We start from the raw sequence: 24,575 nt of genomic DNA, 5'->3' as shown, positions 1-24,575 counted from the left end.
GTTATGCGGCGTGCAGAGACGAGGACTGACAAAAGTCCCACTCAACAATGTCTCTTTTTCAAGTCCATTTGAAAGACAAAAGTCAAAGCAGATACATATTTATAAGTTGTTGGACACAGGAGACACGGCTCCATTGCTGTCTTCACTTGAGTTCTGCTGCTTCTTACATATTATGAGTTTGGGCTAAATCTGCCCACACTGCAACTCTTATGGACTACTGTCATTACCAAGGCTTAGAGCAATAACTCGCCTTTTATCAGCATGTTACACCCGTCTCCATGGGGTTTAGTCCTTCACACCCACTCCTGCATGGAGCGCTTGCAGTACAGTATGTGGCGCTGTGTGCTCTTCCTCCTGAACTGAAACACTGTGTAGAGTAGGACCATCATACAAAGTGCCAGGACACAGGGGATAGCTATTGCCACTGCCTTCTCTGTGCCTCCCGTGCTGTCCAATTTAATGACCACGTCTGCGTCTCCATTGTCATAGTGACGTTCTTCAGCCACTGGGGGGCTCCAGTCCCAGTCGGGGTCTGCCGGGAGACCATCACAACCCATGAAGTCCCTCAGGATGGAGCGGGGATATCCTGGCTCGACTCGTAGAAGAAGGTTGTTGAACTTCCAGTACTCTTTACCTTTGTAAAAATAGGTAAAGCCTGGAAAATAATAAAATATAATCATCATTTTTCATTTTCAAGATTCTCTTAAAGGTTGAAAGAACATAGTAATAATCATGTGTATTCTAATGTATTTTGATTTACCGATTTAAGTTATGTTTTTAGGTCAGGCACTTACTGACATAACAGGACAAATCGTTTTTTTATGTTCAACTTTGCAAATTATTAAACTGGCCATTTCACATAGTCACTGTAAACTTAAATTAGATTTTGAGGATAGGGTCCGACTGGTCAGGTAACACTGAAATGACTACTGCATTTCTGGGTTGTATTTTATATGGAGAATGTATTGTCTTCTGAATGGCATGCAATGGCATATACGAATGGCATATACGGCAATTAGCTTAATAGCATGAGGCCTAGAACATCCACTAATCACCAGTTAATCACAAGGCTGACTTTTACAGACAGAGCAGCTATTCACATTATCATTCATTTGCAATGGCAATTTTCACTGGGAAATTTCCAGCAAAAATAGACCTGAAAAAATTGGGACATATTTTTGGCCAGTACAGACAAAAAGGTGACAATAATTACTCAAATTTACTCTTAACATTGCACCAACAAAAACAACATATTTTAAAGGCTGCATACCATTAGCCTTGTCCACAAAAGCTCCCTGTGGAGAGTCCGGGATGCCCTTCCAGATGGTGATGGGTTTTGGGTAACCAGGGTCCATTGTCCTCATTTCCTCATTGTACCTCCAGTATCTAGATCACATAATCACAATCAGAACACAGCATACAAGACAATGATAGCACTGCTTTTATCTGATCTTTCGGCTCTGGACAATTCTCTCTCTGATCATACATTATGTTTTGTGGATCTAATTTTAATACATCTAGCACCCTGCCTTGTGCTTGTTTTCATTGTGGTGTACCCGATTTTCACACCTCCGGGAGGAAGTATGTATTTAAACTGGTCCAACTCCTCCCTAGCTCTCACAAACCCTTTGGCACATCGTTAATATCCACATGCATTAATCTTCTTGCACTTGCACGGATTTAGAACAGCTTTTTCCAGATGGAGAAGTGAAACCGCCTAAGAGCAGCCAATGAGAGCGTCACTTTCAACAATTTACTTCCTTGTTGAAGAAAAATACATTTCTCTATTATTCTGTAACCCACCGTGATCACTGTTTGTCACTAAGTGCTACTATCCATGTTTTTTGTTTAGTTGTATTTATTTTTGCTTTAAACTTTGTTATAATTATTGTTATATTATCTTATTGTCTTATGAAAAACATACATGGAGTTGTTTTTCATTTCATTCCGACATGTTCGAGTAATCCTGGTTTATCTGGCTGTCCGTATCCCCAAAACTCAAAATGCTCTGTTCCACCTTGTGATGTCATGTGGTGGTTGATTTCAAGTTAATAGCTATATTTTACCTTTTGTTCATAAGAGATTGGCAGTTCCAGGGTTCAAATCATCCAAATGATTCTAGTGAAGGTTTGTGGAGTTTCAAAACATAGTGGAGCACTTTCTGTACTGTACTGAGTGTTTTCAGTTTGAGAACTCAGCCTCAATATAAAGGGACTGAAACAAAACAACTCCAGGTATGTTTTTGATAAGGAAACATAACATAGATTCTAAAATAGCACATTATGCCCTTTAAATTTAATTCCAAAATCAAGCTTCTTTGTCTAAACACGATTGACGTGTATCCTTTAAATTAATTTAGCCTTACAGTTCTGCGCCTGATCTCAACTCAGATGTGTGAAGTGACGAGAACGTGACAAAGGTGTAAACACAAATCCTGGATGGGTGCGTATATTTAGCTGATGACAATGTGGTGAGTCAGAGCTTACGCACAAGTATCATCAGGACTGCTCCTAATTAAGACGACATACAGAGGCACATCACAATTGTCAGGGGTGAACATCCGACTGTAATTACCCTCTTATCAATCACTATTAGCACCTCATCGACGCCCAGCTGTTTGACATGCCCCATGAGTCCTGGTTTAGAAACTGATTCACATGCTACTGTATAAAATGTTGCATGTGAGGGGGAGAGCACTGACAAAGTTTTGGCTAAATTTGTCTTCAACAATTTAGCATTTTGGATCCTCAGTGTTTATGTTTTTTATTTGGTATTCAGCATTAGGTTCATTAGGTTCATCAGTTGTTTTGTTTTTTTAAAGTACAAAGTTTTTGTAATTTAGTAATTCTCCGCATCTTTCCAGAGTGTGACTGTCTAATGACAATGCACATGATCCTTGTAAAACCAGTCACACTCCACTATCAAATCAAACTTTACTTATAAAACGCTATTCACATGATGTACCCTAAAGTTTATAGACTCTGAAAATCCACTTTTATGTAATTTTGACTATTTTATGATTTAGCTCTTATTTGATTTGACTGCTTTTTATTGTTTTAGGATTAGTAAAATTAATCTGAGCATTTATTCCTTCTTTTGATTATTATTGTTACTTTCTTTGTGCAGCACTTTGGAAACTGCCTGTTTATGAAATGTGCTATACACATAATGGATTGAATAGACAATTAAAATCATTCCCTCACACCCACCTACAACCAGATTTTGCTTTACAAACAATTATCATAACACATACTCTTACCTGATTAACCCTTTTTAAGAATCCTATCTTAAAATCATTCCCTCACACACACAGCATGATGCCACTTTGAACCAGCCTGCATCACTGTTATGGACTGGTTGCACTGATTGGCTGCAGTTACATGGACACATATATGTTTGTGTTGGACATGATTTGCTGCAGCAGGTTGAGAGATGACAGAATCATGACAAAGCATTTTGTCAGCTCCAAGTCCCCCGTGACCTCCCGAGGATATGATTTATAATGACGGCTGAACAAACATGTGAGTCAGACTGGGACCAAGACCAAACTCAGAGACCCACTGCAGACAGGAACTAAATTAGATATTGAAAAAGTCACATGCATCACCATCAGCGTCATCGTGTTTTCACAGTAATAACTTCATCATATGGATGGCTAAAGGTAACATTAGACATGTAACATTTGGGTTGTTTTGGTTTGAGTCCAGAAAGCAGCAGTTGTCAGCTGCTGAAGACGCTGTTGGTGTTTTTGAATAAATATGTGACAGCTTAGAGAACAGGCAGGATGTGGCCCTGCCAAACCTATGAGGCACTGATACTAAACTATTTATGCCACGAACAAACACAGCATACAGAACTTATATCAGGTCATGTTTGACGTTATCAACATTTCAAGAAGATTTTACACTTTTCTTACAAAACTCCGGAAATACAAGGCAACTACCTGTTACTGTTGCCTCCATAACTTTGCATTCGCTAAATTTTTATTTAGTCTAAATAACTCATATTTATTTGCAAAATATTTTTAAAAAGTAGGATTTGATTAAAAGATCATATTGTAAACCATGCACATTAACGTTTGAAAGAAGACTGAAATATGAAACAACAATCCCATTAAATTCATAACATGTCTGTAGAGGTTTAAACTTATTAACCAAATTAAATAAACCAAAAATTTCAGTACTGTATCACATTGGTTCCTAACATTTTTCTCCCAGCAACCCTTGTTTTATCTATACATAATCGTGACCCCCACATCATTCTCCAACCTGATAATGTCCTATAATGTAAAATATTATTATTTTTCTATTTAATAAAGATATTATAGAATAGCAATTGTTACAAAAGACTTGATAGAAGCAGCTAACATACAATCTGATTAACATTTCTCATAATCTTGTTGGGACCCCTTTTCTAAGAATGCCTTGAGAGTCTTTGGGGACCTAAATTTGGATTGTATATCACAACCAAATACAGTGATTGCACTGTATTTGATTGCAATATACTGTATTTTGCAGCCCTTATACAGATATAATGGCATGTGTCTTTGGTACTACTAATACTACCTCATATGAAAAATAAACAATTTATTCATTGGCCACCATATTGAAATACAGAGCCTGTACACTTTCTCTTAGTCATGTCACAGTGTCAGACCCCATCCATCTCCTCACTCACCTGTCTCCTTTGAAGAAGTAGGTTTTGGCTGCGTCCTCCCACCAGACAGCTGTCTCGATGTTCTGGGCGGGCATGCCACTCCCAAACAGTGAGATGTCCTGAGGATATGAGGGCTGCAGAGTCGTGTCCTTAAACACCCAGAAACGGTTTCCTAAAATACACATGCGCCAAGTTAAAGAACACTTTGGATATTAGCTTAAACTTGACATAGAGTAAATGCAATCTTTAATGAATTGCCTCTTTCACATAATTCTCAGGGTTTTATCTTATTATTTTATCTTATTATCTTTTTTTCTCTTATTCAGTATTTGCAAACATTTTACAGTATATTGCTCTACCTAGGGCTAAGTGATATGATTTAAGACATAAATCTTTTTTTTTCATGTTATTAAAAATGAATACATAATTTTTCTATTTTAATTTTCTGAACATAAACAATAAATACGATAGTAAAATTTGTCCTTCCAAACTCTAGGTTCTGCTCCTGACCACATGTTCTTTGTAGCACACTCAATTTCTATTAAAATGTCAAGTGTTAATAGACCTGTATTTTAACAATCCACATCCAAGAGACAAATGAATAAGCAACTATGTTTATGTACAACTGTGCCTGAGCCTTAACAAAATCATAGCAAAACCATAAATTGTAAACTTTTAATATGAAAATTGGAGGTGCATTTAGAAAGACATACTAAATTCTAAGTAAACCAGATCCAACCACATTTTAACAAAAACAAAAACCTCCAGGGATATCAGTAGTATCTCACTAGGTTTACCGACAGCTATGCCTATATACCACGATTGAAAAACACAGTTCTTGATATGTACGTAGCAGATAAAATGTATGCCGTTTCATCTGTAGCATACATCCAGTGGGACTAATTATTTTATTGGAGCTATTGTGGATATTAATTCAGTTTGGTGAAAATGCCCAAGGCCCAAACAAGTAGCTAGTACTCATACATACACTGTACACAGAAAACACAGATAAAGTCCAGCGTTAGTGAATAAATAAATGAAGATACTGTGATCCTACAGAGTGACAGATGTCGTGTTAATCTGCCTGATGAACGGAGAGGCAGAGCTGGACCCAAGCCCATGATGTTACAGCTATATACCATGTCCACTAGTCAATACACGAGGCACTTTCACTTATCAATTATACATCACCGCACTCTTCCATTGTCTTTTTGTGCTATTGTTCTGGTAAGTGGACCAAGACCTTTATAGATCCACTGTAGGTAGCTCACATGTCTTCATTTATTTTGCAAGCAAAGTAAACTAAAACTGAAATCTGAACTGAACTTAATTTGAGCAGCATTACTATTTTTTGTAATTTTCTATGGAGAAAAAGTGGCTGATGATATATTTTTTAGAACCGTGATCCAATCTACTTAAGCAATAATCAACTTGTATAAAGTAGGATTTGGTGTGATTTGGGGGTTAAGTTAATCCTTAAATGGGCAAATTGTTGTAAGCTATTGCACACTTACTTGATTATCTGTGGTCTGATTGTAGCTCCTCCATATGTGTAATGCAGTTGTGTCTCTTTGAGCTGTTGTATGTTGGTGTGTGAATGTTTCTCAAATATTGCAATGATTAGAATCTGCTTTCTTTCTCTCTTTCAAGGACACAGACCGTAGGAGGATTCTTACCTTTAAAGAAGACAAATTTCCCTTCACTGTTTTCATAAACGGCATCGATTTTCGGAGGCAGGCCTTTCCAGAAGTAGTTTATCTGCATGGGATATCCAGGTACCACAGAGCCGTCCCGTACTCTCCAAAACCATTGGTCCTATAGAAATAAACAAGGAAAAGCATTAGTTATTCATTTGATTTGACAAACAGGTTTAATATCCTGGATCTTGTACAAAAAACAAAATCTTAGAGACAGCACAAATTGCATTATAAAACCTCTATGGCCGACACTACAGCTGTAAAATTACATAATATAAACACTCAGACAGATGGATCTATGCAATATTAATGTTGTAGCCAACACACCCAAAAGCAACTAAGTTTTCATTTAAGCCTATACCCTGTTAGAAAAGTATGTAAGGAAAGACTTATTTGGGGTACTTACATTGTTTGATAAATAAGATAATATACAAATGCAGAAAATATAAGTCATATTTGTCATCACACTTAGATATGATGATGTAACTAAGTATGGGTAATTAATCAAAAGATTGAGAGATTGTGATGCAGTCATATCTAATCATCAATATTAGGGTTGGGGTGTTTGACTTGAGAGGATTACAGCCAATCCCCTGTCAGTAAAAGAATGTAGTTTGGAGCAGTGATCAGACTTTGGAGAAAGAAAATAAAATATTTTTTGTGTTAAATTTCACTTTTTTTTGTTAGTCCATTGCATTGTTTCTATACTCTTTATGTTTATGTTTTTAAAAAGACTAAATAGAACCTAATCAAAAATAGAAGGTGGGGGAAAAAACGTATCACTATTTGTTTATAGTGATACATTTTTTCCCCCACATCGCCCATCCCTATGTAATACAGTCAGAGTGGTGAACAAGTGGCTTTCATTCTGACCACCGCTACACTACTACAGAATCTAAGCTTACATTTAGAAACATTACTACAAACTGCAAACACAACATAAGACATAAACTTTACCTTGAAGACGAAGAGCTCTTGGCGCAGGATGGCGAGTGTGTTGAAGCCGCCGTCACAGATGTTGGGTTTGGAGTTGGGGTTGGAAGGTTTGGCGCCCTGTGGAGGTCTGTGTGGGCGGGATGAGTGGCGGTCGTGTTTGCGGGGGTCAGAGGGCGGGTGGAAGCGAGGAGGCGGGACAGTGGGCGGAGGCCTGGTGGGCTGTGGCGCTCTGTCTGGTGGACCTAACAAACAAATTAGTTCAATTTAGTGTTTCATGAATTAATATTTGTATACATTGCAGAGATATATATATTTTTTGTTTCTTAGTAACTATATTTGCTGTCATACAAGTCAAAATTACCAATTTCCAAGTAGTTTTACTATTTAAATGCTGAATTTACAGATACAACCAATGAAAGCAGTTTATTTTCATATTTGTAACAACACATTTTTATAGTAGTAGTAGTATTGGTGCTTGTAGTAGTAGTAGTTACAGGTTCGCAAGATGGCTTAGATTTTGGTGTAGGTTTTGCTATGGGATCTGCTAAAAGGCAGTATACTTTTCAGGTGTATGATCTGCCACTTAAATAGTCTATATGTATGTATAATCTATGTCTATGGAGACTGTATATGAAGAGATATACATTCTAAGTGCATATGGCAAAGAATAGATCTTATTTTTTAATCAGAAAGACCACTGGTATCTGTTGGTTTCTATAGATTGCTACAGTGATTTTCAGAGCCTTTTGTGGACATATATGTAGCTATGTGAAGACTGAATCAACATCAGTCATAGAAATGCATAAATCATTACAAGATTGCTACTGCTTTGAATAATATATTTTTAAACAGCAATTATGCTGCTGCCATCTGGCCTCAATGAAGCTCAAGTCGAGGTTACTGATGGAATAACAAACGTCTGAGCACTGCTTTTATAATCACCAATATTCTTATGCAATGGAGTAATAGGTTTGCACACATACCATTTTCAAAAGTGCAAGGTCAACCCATATGATTTAAAATAAATAATTTCAGATGTTTTTTCCTCTAAAACTATTGAACTTTACATAATTACTTACTTACCCCTTTATATAATAATTATAATTGTTCACCCACTACTTCAAATGTTGGAGGTTTGATCCTTGATATTGGCGCTGTTGTATGATTGTGTGAGTGCTTAGTTCCTGGATGTGAAGTGTTTGGAGGGCCATACTGAAGAAGTAAAGTGTTATATATAAGTTTGACCCTATAATAGATTTTAATACAATTGATTAGAAAAGATAACCCAGTCTGCGTTCACCTCTTCCACCCTTCGCCTTCATTAACTCCAGATTAGATTACTGCAGTAGCTTTCTCTACGGCACACCCTCCAAAACACTCAATAGCACCCGGTCCCATGAACACATCATCCCTGTCCTCCAGAACCTCCACTCGCTCCCCATCCATCAGTGCACTTTAAGCCCTCTGGAACTCTTTACCTCAGCAAATGCGTGACTGTACTGAACTGTCCACCTTCAAGAAACTGCTCAAAACCCATTTATTTAGAATGGTTAACTTTTGTCAGTATGATTAACTGTTTTTGTCTTTGCTGTATTATTAGCTTATTGCTCCTCTGATTGTTTTAATATGTGTCCTGTAAAGAGTCTTTGAGTGTCTAGAAAAGCACTATATAAAATAAAATGTATTATTATTATTATTATTATTATTATTATTATTATTGTTAAGACAGTTTAGCAATAATATACTATATGTGCTAAAAGGTTACCGTAAATCTTTTGTATGCCCTGCAGGTCATCATGAGGTAGTTTGAAGTTCTCGGTGTCCATGTACTGGTAGAAGGGGGCCATGATGGCGGTGGGGTCATTGGAGTGCTCCAGACCGAGGGCGTGTCCCAACTCGTGAACCGCCACCAAGAACAAGTCATTCCCTATGGAGACACGGAGAGGTCAGAAATGACACAAAATATATCTCTCACATATTGCATGCTACTACTCAAAAGCTTTAACGCTGCACTGTGTAACTTTTCTGATGAAAAGCCTGGAATGTCCCATGGCATGTCAGTAAAGCTATCTCCATGGAGACGAGCAGGTGATACCAGTGAGCCGGCACATAGTGAGTATGTAAGTTTTCCAAGGTATGCTCAACAACAAAAACACCTGTAGTGAAATAAATGTAAGATAAACAAGTTTGATGCCATACTGCGGAACATGTCATGCAAAGCAATAACATCTCCATGGCGACAAACAGACAAACTGGAGAACCCCATTAGAACAGTTGCTCTGCACCTTAACCAACAAACTAGACTGGTAGAGTTTGATTTTGGCTTCCAGTAATGTACCACCATTATGGCCACTACTAATATGACAACTACGAATACTTCTGCTACTACTACAACTATCACACTACTAATAATACTTCAGAATATGTCCTTGAGTATTCCATTGTGTGAGTTGAGAGGATAGAACATTTCAACATATTTGCTCTTAACATAAATCTAATTTAATCATCATATAAAAATGATTAACAACTGCTACTACTACTACTACTAGCAACTACTAGAGATAATACTAATATGACTGGTGCTACTACTGTTAATACAGCAACTACTACTATACTTTGAGTATAGCATTGAGTAGGGAGCATGGGGCTCAGTTTTTCTCTTTATCTTTTTATCTTTTATATTGAACCTTTTTTGATACTATATTTGAGCTGAGCATTAAATATTTAAGCATCCAACGAACATTGAGTAACACATACTTTTAACTTTAAATTCTAATTGATGTGAGATCAAAAGTCTGCAAAGTTACATGTAGTTTTTATGGAACTGCCCACACTGTGATAAGAGGAGAAGTGTGGTGCATATCATGCATATCGACCAACATATCATGCATCAACACAAAATCGACTGATTTATGGTTTCTCATGAAAACAAAAAAATAAGACCTAAGGGCCCATATTATGATGTTCTATATTATGATGGTTTATCTTGTTGTGTTTTGTTTGATTCACACATGATGTCATGTAATAATATAGGAAGTGATTCACTTTGTGTTTAAACTCCACACACCTTCACTAGAATCATCTGGATTATTTCAGACCTGGAATTGCCAGGTCTGAACTCAACTCTCAGATCTGTACTGAGCTAAAGACAAAAAGGTAGCTGTAAACTGTTAACTTGAAAACTACCACTAGATGACATCACAAGGTAGAACAGAATATTTGATCTTTGGAGATGTACAGATTAATAATAATAAAATATTACTCAAACATGTGTGAATGAAACTAAATACAACTCCAGGTATGTTTTTGGTAACAACATTCGAATGTGGTTTAAAGCTCACAAGCGTTTTTGAATAGTAAAGGGCCTTTAATGATAATGTCCACAAACAAGACAAGGCTGACTTTTTAAATTAACCTCAAGGACGATTTAACACACAAAGTTATCCTAAAAAGTACGCCCAAAACAACATGCCAATAAGTCTGCCGTTTGCAAGCAAAATGATCCAGATTTAATAAATACATCTATTAATTGCCCAGACCTAACGCAAATCTATGCCACTATAATGTTGTCCATTTCGGTTTGATTGGTATGTTGATGAGAGTTTGCTTTTATTATTGATTACATCTTGATTACAAACACATACAAACAGTGCGGTCAAATGTGGTTTAGCATTTAACTAGAAGTGCAGTAAATTAAGTTGGTGGATTTGTTCCTGAATAATTAGACATAGAAGATACGGGATTTAATGTTGTGGTTGAGAAATCTCTTGAGTGCTGGTTTAGCCTTATGCTTAGCACATATTTGCATAACGCCACTGTATTCTAATATGAATAATGTATACCTTTGTGCCAGAAGGACATTATGTCAATAGCTTAAGGGACCATAAAAACTTTATTCTGTCTAATGTTACCAAAACATAAGCAATACACATCAGAACACAAATAGTTGTCAGTCATTAGTAACAAGTACAATTAATGAGAAAACTTGAAAATATGAAAATCAGTTAGGACAATTACTGAATAGATTAAAATAAACAAATTTGAATGTGCTAGTTAATGACTACTGACCAAGGAAAGACAAAAACTGACATAACTCCAAAAGAACATTAGTACATTAATAATACCTTTTTTAAAGAGTCACCTCTACCACAAAAATTTCAACGTAAAGGTTTCAATTAATTACTACAGACCTATTTAAAGGTACTCTGTATAACTTTTCTGTTTGAGGGTCCGCCACCTGCTTGTCTCCATAGAGATATTATTCCCTTGCCAAGGATGTTTCACATTATGTCATTAAACTTCTAGTTTACATCCATTCAATTCTGAGTGTTTTACTGGCCCAAAACCCTAGAAAAAACATGCATTTTTACAGTGAGTGGTGTTGTCTCTCCACAGATGTGACTTGTACCTTGACCTAGTGACGTGGCATCAAATGCTTGTCTCCAAGGAGATAGGTATTTGATGCCATACTGGGGAACATTCTAAGCAAAGCAATTGTATCTCTATGGAGACCAGCAAAACTATCAATGAGAAAATGTATACAGTGCATCCATTTCTGAGACACATTCCTTTATAATTTAGAAAAGTTATTACAAAATACAATGCAAAATACCAAACATACTAAATAAAATAGTGATAATAATGTGAGTTCAATAGCTAAAAATGTACAAAATTTTCACCAAATAGGTACTGCATTGCATTCAGACTCACAATTCTACTCAAGGCAACACCCAAAAACGCAGTGCTTTTAAAAGCACCTTAACACCAGAGTCTCCATTCAAACCCACACTGCCAGCTTCCAGTTCACATCACACAAAGAAGAAAAAAACGTCTCTTCTTGGCCTTCAGTGTCACCACGACTTACAAAGGAGTACAGTTCATTTTTGCCAGATTGTGGAAGAGAGACCCCAGGAGATCGGTGCCCTTTAAAACACAATATCCACTCCTGCCAGCACCAAGCACTGACCCTCCACCAGCAGCTAAAAGGTTATACTCGCCTCTTCCCATTACCTGCACCACTACAGCCCAAATGCACCCATGGGAAACCAGTCCGAGGTACCATTAGCGCGTATGTCTACATGCAACTTTTAGAATTACACTGCTCTGAAAGCCCATTAAGGTAACACAAGAGCATTGGAAATGACAGTGTAGCATACCACCTAAGATAACAGATAGTAAGTAGAGAATTGTCCTTTTTACCTGCTCAGTTTCAGAAAAAATAGCATAATCAAGATTATTTGGGTCACAGTTATCGTCACATCATTGTCACATCAAAGTTATCATCACAGGTATCATCATTTTGTCAAAAGTTAATTTGTAACGGAAGAATAAGCAATAGTTTGAATTATTAAAGCGACAGACCAGAATCATTTCTCATAATCCTGCCACTATAATCTTGTATTTCTTTATACATTTATGAAAAGTTAAGACAAAATATTTCCCAATAATCCATGTCCAAGAACCTTAACAAGAGCCATAAAGCAAATATAATCTTCACCTGTATCATTAACATCATAACAATTGCCATACTGTTATATTTTATTGGATAAGGTTTGTCCTGTTACAATATGTTACTGCTAGACTACCATACAGCCTCACTTGAGAGAGCTTGTTTTGAAGAAAAGCTTCAATAAAATGTACTTAAAATTAACTTTGGACTCAGCAATCATCATAGGAATCACTAAGTACATATACACAAAAAGTTGATGACGGTTTTAAAAGTGAACAAACCACAAGCCCATAACGCACTCGTAGTCTCCACTGCTGGGAGAATAGGAGGCAGCCGAGTGGCACCTGGGTATTAGTGCAGCAGCAGTGACAGGCCGGAGACATGTTGGTGGGATAATTAAACTGTGCTTGCGCTGAAGTGTGTGGAAGTCCGAGGGGGAAAAGCATCTACGCCACTGACACACGACACAAGTATTAGTGAAGGGCCTAATATAAACTCCAGAGGAACAGTGTGTTGTATAATAGTGCATGTTTGTGTTAACATCAGAGTTGTTTTAGTGTTAGTAGTAACAGCATGATTTTCATATAAAGTTCCACTGGCAACTGTTTAAAAAAAAAAAAAAATAGATGTCCCCTGTAGGGCAATCTAATCAAAATCGTAATTTGAATGGACGCAGTTAGCAAATCTCAAAGGCAGCAAACACAATTTCCTCCACAAACAAGAAAATATCCTGTCTTACTGCATTCTGTTTAAAAATGGCTCACCTTGTAGTTTAAATTTGAGATTTTTGTTTTGTTAGTTCACTTTGAACTTTGAACAGAATCCTATTATTAAAACATAAATTTGAAAATCCAATCACAATCACAATGCTTGTGAGAAAAATCTTAATTGGATGTTTTTCTCAAATTGTTAAGCCCTAGTCCCCAGTGCTTTGGACATCCTAAATGCAGCAGGAGTTGAAACATGTGAGCCACAGAAAAGAATGGATGTAATTAATGTATCTCACTAGGGCTTCTACTACTACATATGTTTTTTATGTTGTCATTGTATTGTATGTTATACCTTGGTTGACAGTAAAGATGAATTCTATTCAATTATATGCTTATTGTACTTTCCACCAAACCAGTTCTCTAGCCACAATTTGCTCCTAACTACTATTATTAACTAAATTATCTGACAAAGTTACTCATGTTCAGCAAGTCAAAATAATTATCATGTTTTGTTTTGTCTTTAATTAGTATTCTGTATTTAAGCTTCAGTCTTGCCGTAGTTAGAACTTAACGTCTTAACATCAACACACACCAATCGTAACAACTCATATTTTCATCCTTTTGCATTTTCCATTGCACTGCCGCACCAAGGACAGCTCCAGCTCAGTCTTTGTTCATCTCTTTGCAGATGGCTCTGTCTATGATCTGCTCCTGTCATAGGTTATAATGCTCCTTACAATATAAGCACGGCCAGACTTGAATGGACCATAATGATTCCACAATGTGTAGAGTCTTAATATCTCTGGGTCCTGTAGTGATGGCAAATACTTCAGTTTTTTTTCCTGATTTAGTTTTAGTTTAGTCAAAAACCTAATATGCAGAAGTAGCCTTGTGTGGTGGCACTTGGGAGATGTTTGCCAGGAATGTTCCACAGTATAGAATTAAACTTATAAATTTTCATGTGAACCAATAAAACCACAATTGAACTGCATCTCCATGAAATGGTGGACCCTCTCACTAAAAAAGTAACATAGTGCAAAGTATTTCTATTTTTATTTTCTTGCTTATGCTTTTTAATACACCCATATTTATCGTTCATGACATTTAAATATGATCTTATATAATGAATTACTTTGTCATAAACAATTACCCTCAGTGTCTTTTCCTATGACACTAATTGACATTGTATGGTCAGTATATGTCACTCTTATATAACAAAATGAATAAAGCCTTAACAGGAGAATATTTCCTAAATTATAGCTATATACCACATCACATCAAGCAACAGAATAGCCATAATGTGCCAGCGACTAAAGTCTTAAAATAGCAGGGCTCTCTATCCTGTCATCTCAAGAGCTTATTATGTGGGAAAAACATTTGGATCCTGACAGATGGGGTGATGCGTCTGAACAGCACAGCCTGATCAAAGACATGTGCGTTCTTTGTTTGTGCACAAGAATCTCTTCTCTCATTTTGCTGCTGACCACCATACTGACCAGAAGTCCTATACTGGGCTTGGCATAAACATTACAACTAGCCAAATGTGGGTAGGTTTTCATTTTGGTTACTAACATGTTCAGTTTCACTATAGTCCTCATAACCTACAATTATTCTTCTGTAATTTGTTGTGTTAATTAATCTGGATTCCTCTCCTGACACTGTAAAGATGCACTATGTAACTATAACTTTTCAGGTGGAGGGTTCAACACTTGTTTCTCTGCATGTAGATGTTATTGCTTTGCCTGGAATTTTCTGCAGTATAACACTTATCTCCATGGAGACAAACAGAGCACTAGACTAAGCATCAGGACAAATCTGTGGAGAGGCAAGGCCACCCAAAGAAATTATGCATGTAACACCTGTAATTGAATAATTGCAAGATAAATAAGTTCAATGTCATATTGTGAAACATTCTTAGCATAACTCTCCCTCTAAGGTTACAGCACACATTTAATACCTCCATTGTAGCTATATAAAATAAATTCTGACTAAGAAAAACACAAATTTGTCCTTTTTTGCTACTCCCGAACACAATCCAGTAAAATCCTTGGCAACCTCACAATTCTCACACCTCCAATAACAGTACATGGCTAAAAATTCCATTACCAGAGCCCACTTGATTAAAACCTTCTAATGTACAACATGAAGCCTGTGTATCACCAGCACTACTGATAGGCTGGTTGATGTGACATAACATTCAAAGACAGAGTTTGCTGTTTAACTGTCAGAACAGATTTGTTGTCCTGGTTTACGGTTCATATTTTTGCAGTTACTGGGCCTATCCACAAGTTCAGTGTCTTATTTGACAGTATAAATAAACAAAATTGAGAAAGTAGTGCCAACCCCAAAGGTTAGCTGAAAACACTTTAAGCAATAACATTAATATGGCACATTTGTTTGTGGACCCAATAATGATAGTGTCTCCCATCGAGTTGTACAGCCCGATGCTTCTCATCTGAAATTATGACATCACAAAATTTTACAACTTGAATACAACCAATATCACATTTTTAAAGCGCTTAACATGTTCTGATCCCTACCTCTATCCTTACCGTCGTGGTTGGGATTCCCGAGGGTCCAGGGTTCATCCGAGTCGAAGTGCGTGTCACCTCCGATGCCGGGTCCGGGGAAGTATGCGTGAGCCAGGAAGCCCCCTTCTCCATCAAAGGGGGAGCTGTCACCATGGAAACCAGAGGCAAAGATGATGGTGATGTCCACCTCCCTCCGGCTCGTCTCCAGAGCGCTGTATGGTACAGCCTCAAAGCGCAGAGGTGTCACTCCCTGCCACACGTCAAATGCTCGTCGGATGGCATCATGGGTCTCATGGGATCCCACCTTTGGCGTGATATTTTTTATACTGGGGAGAGTAGAAAGGGATAAATTATTGAAGTAACAGATACAGTATTCTGCAAGAACTGCCTTTTCTAAATTGCAATCTAAACAAGTTATACATCTATCGCAATTCAATCAAAATTTTAGTTGACACATCTATCACACAACTGATCACTTGGACAATAGAATGTCCTCTGTTGTATCCTGTTTTTTACTGACAATTATTGATTCATGTATTAATTTATCAGTTCACATTTCAGTGTTTTTTTTGTCATTTTAATGCTCCTTGAATTGTTTACAATGTGTTCTGAACAGAATCCTACTTTGCAACCATAAATCACAATACATGTCTATCTCAATTCAATTTTTTCCAAAACTGTGCAGCCCTAGTCCACACGATTGTTAAAAATACTGTAAGGATGCCATATAATCCACTGCATTATGCTGCTGGCAGGCACAGAAATGTATGAATAATACTGTTATTGTGGTGGCACTGGCACATTGATTAAGTACTTAGTACAAATTTATGTGCACACACATTTACACAAACCAAATGATAAATATGCTGTCATAGGGCAGTATTCCCCAATCTGGTGCATGGGAACCACCGTCATTGCATCACCTTCTAAAATAAGGTGAAACTGAATGGTATAGAAAATTTTACATTTTCTATAACAATTTGGACATTTATATTAAATATAAAGAGGAAAATATGGTAAAAATAACAGAAAATGTACTCCTCTATGCTAAAATAAATTACTATGTACTCCTAGTACCCAAGTTAGAGCAGATTCTTAAGTGTGAGACCAAGCTTAAGGAGTACTTGTTTTGTTCAAATATGCAATATCAGGTTTGTTCATTCAAATGCCATAGATTTTGGATTCTAGCAAAAGTAATTAGCCAAAACAAAATGAGAAGAGCGTAAAATACTCGTACTTGACAACTATTTCAGGCCTGGCAGCTTTTGTTGAACTTTTAACATGGTGGTCGTTATCAGGAGCTGGCAGGCACAGAGAAAAGTGAAATCTTCTCTCTCTCTTTCATGAGTAAAGTGCAGTCAGCAGCACTGCTCTGCTCTGATTGACATTCCATTAAGAGAGGGGGCTCATCAATTCAAATTCTGCAGGAAACGGATTTGAATAAATTGGCAGTGTTATCGGCCATTACTGCTGTAACCTGTCAGTTGTGCGCTTGTGCCAGACCCCGTTTATCAGCTCTCCTCAGAACCCATTAAAAACCAGCTTAATCAACCGTGATAAGATGAGCCAGGGATTTTTTTTTTCTGTTGAGATTACGGCCAATTTGTGCTGAAGGTTTTTCAAACAATTTCGTATACGAAAGGAAAAATTGTCTTCCTTAACTCATGCTTTCTGTTGTAGTAATGGGAACATAAAGCACAAATGGAAGTCAGTTAATTATTTATACTCAGAGACTGCATGTTAGCTTTGCGCATCTGAAAACTGTGTTGCAGCCGGTCCATGTGTTTCAGAATAATGACAAATTAGAACAGTTGCCATAGTAATTAACAGTTTAAACCACAATATCCTATCTTTTGAATGGTGAAAAGTCCTTGTGTCCAAAGTGGGTCTTTGTCCCTTTTAAACTAATATTAATTTAACACATTTGTTAATATGTTAATTTACAATGCCCTACCAAAACAGTTTGCCATGCAACCCTGAGTTCTTTTGTTTAATTATCACATAACACATTGTTTGTTACACAACATTTGTTTGTTCATTTCATTTACACATCCACATACTTACCTGTTCCTCCACATGGCTTGGAGACAAAGGAGGGTGCGGGCTCTAGGTCAGCCATATTTAAATCCTCTGGGGGAGGTTATGGACCAGACCATGTGGAGGGGAGAGAACTGGTTTCAGTTCCTTTTTGCTTTATGGGTTTTGTGTATTTGGTTCATACATTTCCGTGTTTATAGTTTACGTTCATCGCTTTCATTTAAAAGGGGACTTCCGGTGCGCTCTGTTTGCTATTCGTAAGTCTGAAGAAATCTAGAAAAATTTAGAAAATGGCCCAATTTTCTTCATGTATATGCAATTGTAGCATTCCGTTATGTTCTGCTAATCAGCAAGTACAACCATAGCTCAGTTTTCATCATTTCTCCACTGACATACAACGCTGAGCACACTGGGTACATGCAATTAGAAGACATGAGGGTGCCAAGTTCAAGATGATTCCAAACAGCACATACTTATGCAGTCTTCATTTTACCACTGATCACATTAACTTCAATGGGTTTTATCACAGTCGGTCGGTGAGCCCACTGTCAGTAACTACACCCGAAGTTGTCATTGCATGTTTCCAAACATCGTACTGGTTTGTGACGTGAGTGTGAATAGAGCTCATTGAGGGGAGACTTCTGTGCAGTTGGGTGCATGTCAGTGTTGTGTTGTATTTAATTTAAGTTGCTCATTTTCTGTTAATTTGTGTGAACAGTTTATTTTATGTTAAAGCCGTAAGTCTATTTTTAATACATTTTTGTCTGAAATCTGTCCTCTTACGTCCATGTCGGACCAGCTTCAGCAGTCCTCAAAATGTCACATGTCAGGAAGCTGAAACCCATAGATACTGATGTGTTTCTATGACAACATGTGATGCAAAGCTTGAGGGGATACAATGGCCGATAGAGAAGTGAGAAAAATATCACTAACATCTTAAGTTAACAATAAGCCCTGCTGCCATGACAACCGCCCGTCTCTCACCTGTAGGTAATGTGCGTACGCTGCCACTTCTGTCCCGTTAGCGCATACCTCCGCCGCCGAGACCGGGACGTACCTTTGTCCGGGACTCCACACCTTGGCTTCTGCATCCAGCTTTTGGGGGGAAATAATCAGAGAGTTAATTAACATCTCCTCAAGGGAAATATGCAGCAATATTACAATACACTGTCTGCTCATGCTCAGTGCCAAAGAATACATATATCCACAAGTTTCAGAGTTAGACCATTACCATAGTGATTAACAATTAAAACACAATAACATATCCGTTCAATCGTTAAAAGTTCTCAAAATGGCACCTATAAACGGGAAGCTGAAACCCATGAACAGCAGTATGAGGGACTGTTGTGCAAACTGCTAAGTGCACTGAATATTGTCTTACAGTTATGACATAATTCTGCAGGATTTTCTTTGAAACTGTGTCTCATGATCTATTTAGGGCTATGTTATATCACTAAAACATGCAAAAAACAATGCCAGACAGAAATTATATATGTAAATACAGTATATTATATACATATATGTAAATCCTTATTCATCACTGATTGTTCTATAGTAACAAAAGTTTCAGAGGTAGTCATCTAGACAAAGTTTGAAGTTTGAAGTCGTCACTCATCCAAAAGGCTTTGGCTTTGAAGTAACACAAACTAAAATGCGGTATACTCAACACCTATGAAATCTGTGTTATATCATGAAATAAACATAACTGAATAAATAATAACTAAATTAAAGAATGCAACAAAAATATAATATAATATGTTTCTATGTTTTTGTGAATACTTACTCCTTGGTTCTGTCATCCAGGTTCCCGGTGACATTGAGGCCATATACTCGCTGCATGGATGCTATAGCAGAGTGCATGGACTGGACTGAGCGCAGCATGGACATTCCCGGCTGTGAGTGGACAAGGTACCCATACCTTTGTAGCCATTCCTGTTAAAGGGACACACACATCAGGTTAGTGGTCATAAAATATCCAAAGTAAGACTGTAACAATTTCCCGGCTAACCATGACTAGTCAAAAAAGCAAAACAAAAAAACAATAATAGTATTTTGATTTGTAATTGTTATCTGGACTCTAAAGCACATACAAAAAGACCAGTGGAATTATTAAACCATAATGTAAAAAAAATAAAAAAATAAAAGAATTAACTACTGTATTTCCAGTGTTTTTAGTATTTACAATAAAAAATATTGTTTGACTAATCGACTAATTGAAAAAGTATTCACTAAAATTGACTAAAAAGTCAGTGAAAAAAATGTATTGATGAAGTTGTTTACATCAGAAACCATATTCACGTATTTAAAGGGGCATCATGTAACCTTTGTAATGTCCAGTATGGCTTTAGTCTCATTTATTCAACTACGGGTGCTAAAGAGAAATAAAAGTGTAATGTCACAAAGCAATAACAACTCTTTAAAGATAAGTAAACAGGCATCAGAAAAATGTTATAATTAAACTTTAAGAAGTGATCAATGTTTAAAAAATGTTTGAGGAGCCCCAGCGCACTGTGAATGGTGGGTTTAAAAAGGAGTATGTTGTATTTAGCCATTTCGATTGCAATTGCCTTGAGTATTGGACTCTACCAATTTGTTAAAAAATAGGTCAGAATCATTGTCCCTTGACCCGTGGTTCTCTTGAGAGTAGTATTGACCATTATATGTGGCAAAGGTCTAAGGGTAAAAATTCAAGTCGATCCATAAATCTATAGGGCTTCGTTTTATTTGACACTCACTTAATTCCCCGAACAGTAAAGTCACAAGGGTCTGTAAAACAATCATTTAAAAGCTACAAGAATGTCACCTAACATTAAACAAGTGTTCACATTTGTCCTGGTTTTATCTTTACGCTCCGTATAGTCATGATGGACACTTGGTTTGGTCCTTTTCTAGTCCTGGTTAAGTCCTGCCTTAACCTTAGTAACATATTTGATATGATTGTGAGTTATTTACTTAAAATTAATTATAATCTGTGTGGGTTTTACACTCTTAACACTTATCTAAATATCAATAGTGTAGCAGGTTGTGAATTTTGCACAAGTATGTTTTTGTTATGCATTTTGTGCTATATTTCTATCTAAGGTAGGGCATTCTGCTCTATTGGCCCTGTGTTTGAATGTTTATATGCTTAACTCAGTGACAAACCAAGTCCCAAAGTTGCTGAGAATACGTGTAATAATAATATGATTAGGGTTTTACATTGCACAATTATTCATTCACACATTGCACATGATCGAAGAGATGAGCTTCGTCTCCACCCACTCTCCCTGGGACTGACTTATGGATATGTGGCACCAGTCTGCCACTCCTATCACCACCAGTCATCTCTCACTGACTCACCACGTTGATATGTAAAGTGGGTGAAATGTCTTGCCCAAGTACACAACGCCAATATGTGCACAGACTAGAGCTAGGATTGAACCATACATCCTTAGATTTAATAATAATATTTCATTAAAAGAAAAATGTTATATTTTGATTGATGACAAAAGCATGACACATCTGTGGTTTAATGATGCACTATCTAACGCAGCCTAGCTGATGGAGGGTCTGGCACCTGCTTGTCTCTGAGAAGATGTTACAGCTTTGCCTGAAATTTCTCACAGTATTAAACTTATTACAGTTAACTATTCATTCATTCACAGGTGTTTTTATTGTAGGGGCACAAGAAAAGTACACAGAGTACACCTTTAAATAATGATCCAGTATAGATCTGACTGTACATAGTTATATTTGCTGATCCTAGAATCAATATCAACAACTTCACCATTACAATCATATGGACCGCTCTGTATCCATCTTCTACTGTACATACATCCATCACCTCTAGCACTGTCCTTACTCACTCTCTCTCTCCTCATTGGCTCGACAAATCTGCTGCTGTGTTGTATCCAGGGGTCACTGTCACTGCCTCCCAGGGTGACGACTTACCCACAATCCCCTGCTCTCCACCTCCCAGTGCTGCCTGCTATGGCTAATCTTCCCAGTCCAGTCTCCTGCGTTGTTTATACATTTTCTTGCCTCCCGGGGCTGTATTTCCTGGTCATGTTTGTCCAATTGAGATATCTTAGCCCATTGCACCGAGGCATAAAACTGAATAATGGTGTGTTTGTGTGTGGCAGCATCAGCATTTCATTCCTCAAAGTGCAGCTCTTGGTGAAATGTTCCTGGGTTTCATCAGTAAATCAGCTATAATTATGCAACTTGTCTGTAAATGGCCATTCTTATTGTTCTAGATCTGATGCTAAATCTAGTAGCCTAATTTATATTCTTCTGTGTGAACCATCCTCCTACTGGGTACACAGACACCATAGATGTCAATAGTCTACTTGACTTTTTACATCTGATAGCATTTTACATGAGAGATGCTTATCCTCTTTGCCTCAGTTGTATCCTTTCATAGGCTATATTGCACCTTGTTTCATTGATAATAGCACCAAAATAGCAACAACGTGTGTAATCGCTGGTTATTTTTGAACAAAGATGTACAGATTGGCAAATGCCTGGACACAGATGATGACTTGTCGTTATGGCCGTATAATAACTGACACATTTGGGCACAGTCGCCACAGCATCCGTTCTGGTGTTATGGAGTGGGCTGCACACAGAATCAGATCGGCTTACGGACCGCAGTGTAATAACCTCAAATGAGCATCCTTGTTTCCGATTAGAAATGCGCGATATTTTTCATGTACGACCCCTCCTCAGTGCTGACTGTCCGTCTCCTGTATTGTCTTATGGTAATGGGATAGCGCGCTGTCAGTGTGTAGGCTGGAGCCACGTATAGCCGTGTGTTGCTGAGACAGGATGATTTGTGGAGGCAGAGAGCGCGCGGTCATTTGTGATAACCCAGGAAGGCCATTTATCTTACCTCAACGTTGAAGTGATGATGATGCTCCTCCTCGGACACGGCACACGAAACCCAAAGCAAAAGGTGCAAGCAGAGAGCTGCCGCGTAGACGCCATCCGATGGTTTCCTTTTGACGGCGGATACTAAGGTCATAATGACCTGTTTTTCCCGAGTGTTTATCAGAAGAAGCCGCCTCGTCTGCTTATGCCTCCCTTTTCGTGTGTCAAATGCGTGCCATCAGGAGCTGGCTGTCAAGCAGGCAGATTCCGATGAAAACGACAAAAGGACGATTGTACAAATAATTCCATGTAACGCATCGATGTCAAGCGCTGCATCGTACACCCGCTGGCCTCGCCATTCTTATTTACACCAGGGGGGCTACATCCATCTCGCAGCATCAATGGCCATGTACAGTACACAGTCTGCGCAAGATATTCTGCCTCCTGTCTCCACGCGTGCGCTCTGGCTCCTCACGCGGCGCAGAGCTGCACGTTAGCATCAGAAGGACTGAGTCGCACTGCAAGCTACACGAAATGTCTCCACAGCCTCCTATGCTCTCTGTTTACACTGTAGCGACGTCTCCCGGGGATTTAACAGGAACTGAGATTGGTTTGATTCAGATTTACCTTAGCAACTGGGGCAGATTAGTTCGTAGCCGATATTTCACCAAACCCAAATAGTCTACTGTCTACTTCCTAAAATAGGCACAGGGAAATGTCCACATAAGTCTGAAATGTCCATATAAGCATTTTATTATTAATTTGCACATTCCTATTATGGATTTGCTCTCAGACAGCAAAATCATATATTTTTGAATTAATTTATTCTCATGTTAACATTTTTCATAAAATAATAAGTATTCTGGCTTTGCTACAGACTATTCCATCAAGTGAACAGCAGTGTTAGTTTCAGATCTATAAAATAGATCACAATAAACAAGACAAGACGTTTTTATGAACTGCTCCATTCTAGAGACTCTTGGGTCAGAGCCTGTTTTTAGCAAGTGAACCACACGATGGCGACATTTCATTATGGACTTATACTGACAGCTATTTTCATCCATATCTCGAAGGACCAAAAACACATCAGAGCATCAGTCTATTACAAAAAATCTGAGGCAAGCATTTAACATGGACCTTAAGGGTTATACAGCGGGTAGTTAAAATGATGTACAACAGAGACAGAAATGCATGTGGGACTGGAATAACTCAGCATTTAAGTCAATTTAGATATTTCAGCTTGTCTTGCACATTACATATTTTAACTTAATTCAGAAGTGGAAAAAATGCACTCCATCTTGGGTATTGTTCACTACATTTTAGCAGTCACATTTTAATTGCTGCTCATGGGGCTGTAGAAAAATAGGTATACACATTTACTATTTTTCATGAACATCCCATTAAATTCAAACCTCAATTTTGCTCAGCCAACACCTGGACATTGAGTTAGGGCTGAAGTAGAGGGTTAGGGTTAGGGATTCCTTTTGGATTAAAACAGTTCATTCATTTACCACAAAGTGTTTTCTATGTAAGCCAATGGGCGCCATGGAAACACATGCTCAGGCAGGAGCACTGGAGCTGAGCCAGGCTCAGACAGGAAGTACCAACCCCACTGTAATATCTCAGTAGTGTTGATAAACAACAGCTAAACAATAATCAGAGAGATTTCTATGAATCAGAAGATAAATTATTTCACAGTTACTTGAAATCC

General features: G+C 37.7%; 1 protein-coding gene across 1 annotated transcript; it reads right to left on the bottom strand.

Moving 5' to 3' along the window:
• Positions 1 to 293: 293 nt before the first annotated feature.
• Positions 294 to 23,018, bottom strand: mmp16b (matrix metallopeptidase 16b (membrane-inserted)). The gene is made up of 10 exons (XM_020936095.1): positions 22,887 to 23,018; positions 19,800 to 19,948; positions 19,001 to 19,111; positions 16,001 to 16,305; positions 9,055 to 9,216; positions 7,311 to 7,531; positions 6,333 to 6,471; positions 4,678 to 4,828; positions 1,271 to 1,386; positions 294 to 655 (listed from the first exon to the last, which is right to left on the bottom strand). The coding sequence occupies exons 1-10, from the start codon at positions 23,016 to 23,018 to the stop codon at positions 294 to 296; spliced, it is 1,848 nt and encodes a 615-aa protein (XP_020791754.1).
• Between the last annotated feature and the right edge of the window lie 1,557 nt (positions 23,019 to 24,575).

The sequence above is a fragment of the Boleophthalmus pectinirostris genome, unplaced genomic scaffold (assembly GCF_026225935.1).
Source record: "Boleophthalmus pectinirostris isolate CB_2022bp ecotype Guang Dong unplaced genomic scaffold, ASM2622593v1 HiC_scaffold_16, whole genome shotgun sequence".
NCBI classification, from domain to species: Eukaryota; Metazoa; Chordata; class Actinopteri; order Gobiiformes; family Gobiidae; genus Boleophthalmus; species Boleophthalmus pectinirostris.
This window is presented reverse-complemented; position numbering and strand designations above follow the sequence as displayed.